Raw genomic sequence first — 6,878 nt, 5'->3', positions numbered from 1 at the left:
GTGAAAGTGTTTCATTTGGAATTGGCAAAGTGACAGAACAAAATTTTCAAAATGCTTAAACAGAAAAATACTTGACTAATGATTTAAATTACCTGAGTTTTCAAAACATGAATTTGATGTGGCATGAACCAGATTTTTTCCAGTTGGTAGAAGAATTTCGGCACTTTGTAATGAACATGAATCTTTCCTGGTCATTGAGGCACTATTTAAATAGCCTAGTATGCAACTTGCAAGGAGCCAACTCTCTTGTAGGACTTAACTTAGAGAAGGATCTCAATTCAATCATTAATAAGTAAGAGATGAGAGAGAACCAGAGATTTAAAATTATTCCTCAAATGCAAACTCATCTATGTCAAGTGAGCAGTTTTTAAGTGTGCAGTAGTCTTGTCCGCAAATTATCACCTCTGATTTCCCATTCTAAGTTATGCAAAAACAAATGCACAGAGACAAATTCAAATATCTATTTTGAAAAGTATTTACTTAGTTTGAATAAATTAATTGCAAATAAAAATTAGCTACAATATATAGACTGAATAGAAATGACTAGAACAAATACAACACAGGACTTGATTTCCTTGCATTAGTCACAAAGCATGTGACAATCTAGAAAACTTCAAAATTAGTTATATTTCTTTGAAAAGGGGGTAACAGCAGTTACTGATACATCACAACTAATAAACTTATAATACAAATTTCCTGACATGCATTTCCTGAGTGAGCCCACATGATAGTTTTTAAAAACAAGTAAATTTTGACAAGTTGAAGTAAAATAAGATAGTTCATGGCTTCTAAGCAACAGGTTTTGTTTGTTTTTTTTAAACCGAAAGAAAATTCAGAACAGCATTGTAATAGGATAAATTAAAGCTATGCTACTACATACAAAATTTTGATAGAGTCAATTAAGTATTATACAACTTCTCAAACTAAAGGAAAACAAAAGATTAAAATAACGATTCCGTCTAATCTAAAAGTGTATTGATTACTACAAGTGCCACAGAGGGTTTGATGTAGTGCAACTGTCTGTACTTTCCTTGTGGTGCATTAAAAAAAAAGGGGGGGGGGAGGGATTGGAGGAGAAGAAACTTTTTCCTGTTTCTGAAAGCAAATGAATTATTGGAATTAGAGACTAAACAGACCATGCAAATATGTCCCTCCTCTCTGCTGTCAGTGGTGCTCCTCTGCCAACCAAACATTTCCTTAACACTGGCAACTCTCCTTAGGATTCAAGCCAGAAGCTAAGGCTGATCTGTGAGGTTAAAAAGGGGTTGGGGGGCACACTATTATTTATTATTCAACCCTTTATATCTCTCTAGATTTCTTAGTGTCTGGATAAGGCCCAAAATAGAATAATTAATTATTTAAGCATTTCTTTTTCTAAAAGCAAATCAAGTCACTCTCCTTTCTTGTTAATTTATGCTTTTTCTCATGAGAATGATTTTTTTTCTAGAAACAGTGAACAGATGAACCACAGTTTATATCTAAAAAATAAACTTGCCAAATGTTGCTGATACTAAAAACAGATTAGTTATCACGGGAGAAAAATAGATAATCTAGATAAATTGCATATTCAAAAGGAGCATATAAAATGTTTCTTAGCATTAATTTTTGTTATAGTACTACACTTGAGAGAAACTTTAAGGAAAAAAGCTCTTTTCCTGATCATTTTCAATGTGGTTAAAAACAAATATCTTTTACACAATGGTAATTAATATAAATTTCATTTTACAAAGCATTCTAATTTACCAAAGTCCATATTTAGACAGGGGGTGGGGAGAGGCTCTTTTGTCCATCTTCCTAACTTTGCAAATCCTTGAGCTATGCTCACTAACCTACCATTCACACCAAGAGTGTGACACCATCATTTACCATGCTACTCTATCAAGAACATTCTAAGATATTTTCTATAATAAAGATAAATAGAAAAAAAGTTAATATACATGTTGCTGTAATTTACAATGTTTGCAATAAACTGTAAACTAACATAGTTTGAACCAACAGTACCCTCAGTTATACAAAACAATTTTTCAACACTGAGGATGGGTGATTCAAAAACACTAAAATGAAGGCATCATATTAGACCGTCTTTTTCTCCTCAAAATAGATTTTAAAAACTCAGAATTCAGAAATACTTTTGAAAATTCCTTTGCTTGAGTTTCCCAGATTTTTGCTCAAAAATTGCTACAATTTATTATAAATGTTTAAAAAAATTCTTCATCTTAATGCAAATGACCAGATCAGAGAAACCGTGACTTGGACAACAAGTTGAAAAACCCAACTCACTTAGCTTATCAATGTATAATGCAGTCCTGGAGGACAACTGTCTGTTAGTCTAGAGGTCCTTGGAAAATAAGTCTGATGTAGCCTTGTTCACCAGCCAACTGATGTGCACAAAAGGGACAGGCTGCGTGAAAGGTATGAGTACCATGAGGAAGTGGGATCTGGGACCAATAGGCAGTTGTCTTTTCTGAACACACATGCCCACATGGGCTGAACGCGTGGGTTGGAGGGCCGGCGTCCACATAAAATCCAGCTTCACATCCAAGCCACAGAGGGACATAGGGACCAACAGACCTACACATAGGACATTCCCGATCTTTTCCATCACGTTCTTCTTTGTTTCCCCAGTTATGATAGCCATGTACATGGCCGCAGTTTAGATAGACCCATGGTTGTTTCTCATCAACAACATCTTTCCTCTTCATACTAGGAAATGCTAGTGTGTTGAACCCTACAGGGCACTGAGGTCGTGCTGCATTGATTTCCTGTCTTAAAGCTTCTAAATGCTTCACTGTTGGAGTGTGGGAAAGGCCTTCTGCAGTACGCCACAGCAATGTTGCACCACAAAGGTCAATTAATGAGCCATCTTGTAACTGATTGGTTTCAATTTCCACCTAGAGGAAACAAGAATTAAAAAAAAAATCACCATTGTGATTTAGATATCTGCATAAGAGTGTTGGTCTTACATGTATTTCTTTTCAGCCTTACAGTTAAGATAATTTATGATTAAAACAAAAGGGATAGGCTGCATGAACAGTTTAAATATCATGAAAAAGCAGGGATCAATAGGCAGTTGTCTTTTCTGAACATGTGTCCACACAAGCTTATTTTCCAAGGCTAATCAGTTGGTCAAATATATCCAATAAATATCATGGCCAAAGATAATACAGATGTAAGTAGAAAATACAAAGTGCTGTTTAACTTTGGAAAGCTTACGTTTTTAAAATATCCTATATAATAAAAGGCCAATATGCAAATAGACCGACGGCCGAACAACCGGTCGCCATGACGTGCACTGACCACCGGGGGATGTGTGCGGAACATGGCAGGTGTCAGCAGCAGGCAGAATGGTGGAGGAGGTGAGTGGGGGCACCAGACCAAGGTGGGGTGCCAGTTGCTGTCATTGGGGCGAGCCTCTGGTGGTTACTGAAAATTCTTTGCTCCCACATGCCACAGTCCTGCCTGGCACTCGCACCCACTGCCGGTGTCCAGCACTGGCTCTTCAGTCCGCAGGCCGATGCTCTATCGACTAAGCCAAACCGGTTAGGGCTCGGCGCTGGCTCTGATTGCTTGGCCCCGTGAGTGGGTGCAAGCAGCGGCTGCCAGCCCTGATCGCCCCTGAGGGCTTCTCCACCTCCCCTGCTCCTGCGGGGCGATTGGGGCAGTAGCCACCACTTGCACCTGCTGATGGCACCAGCCGCAATCACATCACGCAGGCAGGGCCCGGCGGGGGTGCAGAGGATGGGACAAGACCTGCCCCTGTGCCCACCGCAGCCTTGAGACCCACAGTTCCTTTCAAGGTGCATAAATTCGTGCACTGGGCCCCTAGTATTAACATAATATGAAAATAAACTTTTAAAGTTTCTAATTGAAATATTAAAATATTATCCTATAGTTTAGTATTTGGTAGTCAGTGTATGATAATCAGACTTAGTATTATGTATCAACAAGAGATTTAAGAATTTTTGGAAGTATGTAATGCGTTCAGTCCAACTACCCTATGTATTTACTGTAGCTAAATAAGGAGCTACATCTCAGTACTTACCATTTTTCCTCTCTGCTGAGCTGATCTGGTTTCACGCAGGCTGAATACATTTCCACACACTGATATTTCTCTCCATATTCCAGGCTTGGAGTCTTCCATGAACCCGTTACGTGGATGCATAACAAGAACACCATTAGTGGTTAAGCCATCCATCTGCCCATCTGATGTCTTCCATTTGGCAGCCTTCTCCTAGTAGGAGTAAGAAGAGTAAGAGCTTCCGCTTATTTGTAATTTGGAAATAGAAGTGATTATAAAATAATGCATCATATAGGAAAAAAGCTTTTTACCCCAAGAAAGATGTTTTTTGATGAGTCAAATCCTGCAGCATAAATCCGTGCTGTAAATGGGGGATTCCGTTCACATATGATTCTACAGGCAAATCTTGATATAGTGCTTTGCACTGACTGTGTATCAGAATTACTTTGACTTCCAGGAACTGTGTCTGTTACTACAAAATCAATGGGACTTTCAGTTGACCGGCCAATCTAAGGGAAAAAGAAATGTCTATAAACCTATTCAAAGGAACACAGTGGAAAACCCATTCAAAAAAAGACACAATAAGGTGAAATCATGACGCCTCTGAAACTTCTAAAGCTCAAACTTATACTTAACTCTGGGGGAATCTATACTCTTGAAAACTAATCTGACTTGCTCTTATATAATAGTCGCTTAGAGCGTAGAATTAAGTGAGAAGTTACGACCCAGAATATATGAAATCCTCAGGGAATAAGGAGTTTAGGATGGCTGAGATTTCTAGATGGCTACAGATTTTAATTTTAACCCACTTGGATGAAAATGTCTACCATATACTACTCTACCTTCTTTAACAGAATATAGTTGACATATAAGTAAGTCATTTATGATGACTCCAGTTTATGATATTACACTAAGAATACCATTTATATTCAGCTGAACTAGTGATATCTTTAGGTGCTATTAAGGTGTACAAGAACGCTGATCCTTTTATGTTAAGGCCTTACATAGTCTTGCTTTGCGGTCTTATGTATACTTTTTTTTGGCCTTTTCAGCCAGGTTGTCAGTTATCATTTCTTGCTGTTGGACAAATTTGTCTCCAGCACTATACACCCCTCCTCTATCCAGCTACTCTTATATGGGTTGAGAAATCAAATAACTAAACTTCAAAGAATAGTATTTCAAAAGGTTACTGTTAAGAGCTTAAGGGATTCTCCAGGGAGCAGAGAAAGGAATGTCAGTGCTTGGCCTATCTGACATTTATTTTATATGCCTAGATGTCCTTTTAATTTTTTTTCCTTGTTCTTGGCTATATTTCAGAGACAAGATTCCCAGATAAAGAGTTTCGGTGGGTAAAGTGTTAGAGAATTGAAAACAACTTCAGAGTACTAGCTAGTAAATAAATTAATTTCATTTCGAAAGATGAAAGTAGAAAGGAAAAAGGAAATCTGTGGGATGGATGATAGAACTAACAAGTGTCACAGAGTTTCAAAGTAAACATTTAAAATGATCAGTTCATTAATGTATTTATTATAAAGTAATATCATAAAATTGAAGAATGTGGGTACTGAAAAAACACACAAAACCTGACCCTCTACAAAGATGATGACTTTTAAAAGTCATTCTTTGCATAGTTGAGTCTCAGGAATTCCTCCTATCAGCATACTTTCGGATAAAATAGTGTTTTGTTCCTATCATCAAGTATAAAGTCTTTATTTAGTTTGGAGAATTTTAAGGGGAAATTGGTTGGTTAACAAATGTAAGACTGAATCTCCCTTTTCCTTATTTTAAAGATAATGATATCCAAAGAAAATGAAATAGTTTCAAAAATAAAAAGGCTGTTTTAGAGCCAAAAGATGTAGACCAAGGATTGGATTGAGAATTGATATTCAGAAGCAGCATTTATTTGGGAAGAGAGATTGTTCCAGAGGAGCTGATATTTGATCTAGTCTTAGAGAAGATTTGAGACATCAAAGCAATATTGGTAATGACAGGTAAGAAGGAAGAAATCAGAAATATCTATAAAGAGAAAACCAACATGACTGTCCTCAGATACCAACATAGAATTGTGTTAAGATAAACTTTAGTAATTCCTCCTCTTTCTAATTGCTACTATTAACTTTAAAAGTATAGATCTTATGTCTCTCTCACTCCAATTAAAAACTTCAGTAGTTCCTTCAACCCATCTGAACTTATCAGTTTATTTCTGATAATAACTAAATACTGACTTCACCATTTGCCTCCCACCTACCAATCCAGCCTAATTTCCTGTTATTTCTGTTGACACGAAAGTGTATTCTAGCTACCAGTTGCTTATTCATCAATCTTCTACCATACTGTGTATTTCTTTGTCATTTCTTTTGTCAGAATGCTTCTACTGGTTGGACTGGCAAAATCCTACTCAACTTGATTAAAAAAAAAAGGCACTGCCATAAAGCCTTTCCTCACCCTTCCTCATCCCAATTAAAAGACTGTACTTCTTAGACTGCCAATGTAGCACCTGTATGTAATCAACTTGTAATGTCCCCTGTATTTACTTCAGAGTGTTAAGCAATGCACAGAGTTGAAGTTTGAATATCTGATGTTTTGAACAATAAAGTTCTTGTTCAGTTTAGAAGGTAAGTGGATCCTTGAATGCTTACAAAACTAGTTCCTCAAAATTGGCTAATTTATCGGGGTAGTTTCTGATATATTTCAGGTTTTTTATGTAGAAATGTTCATATCATCCATAAGTATAATGCCTGTAGAAAGGATATAATCAGTTTACTATTATTGGGGGGAAACTCTATTCCTTTATGAAAAAGACAAAACAAAACAAAAAATGCCATAATTTATTTAAAAAGTAGTGTGTGTGTGTGCCGGG

At 36.8% G+C, this 6,878-nt stretch overlaps 1 protein-coding gene across 2 annotated transcripts in view; it reads right to left on the bottom strand.

Moving 5' to 3' along the window:
* Positions 1-457: 457 nt before the first annotated feature.
* PELI1 (pellino E3 ubiquitin protein ligase 1) overlaps positions 458-6,878 on the bottom strand; it is a 26,799-nt gene continuing 20,378 nt past the window's right edge. For both annotated transcript variants that reach the window (XM_015557933.1, XM_006778540.2), the window contains 3 exons: positions 4,330-4,527; positions 4,043-4,231; positions 458-2,891 (listed from right to left, as the gene is read on the bottom strand). In XM_015557933.1, coding sequence (XP_015413419.1) covers positions 2,325-2,891; positions 4,043-4,231; positions 4,330-4,527 — 954 coding nt within the window. In that variant the 3' untranslated portion in view covers positions 458-2,324. The remainder of the gene's footprint in view (positions 2,892-4,042; positions 4,232-4,329; positions 4,528-6,878) is intronic.

Source organism: Myotis davidii, unplaced genomic scaffold (assembly GCF_000327345.1).
Source record: "Myotis davidii unplaced genomic scaffold, ASM32734v1 scaffold6, whole genome shotgun sequence".
In the NCBI taxonomy this organism is placed as follows: Eukaryota; Metazoa; Chordata; class Mammalia; order Chiroptera; family Vespertilionidae; genus Myotis; species Myotis davidii.
This window is presented reverse-complemented; position numbering and strand designations above follow the sequence as displayed.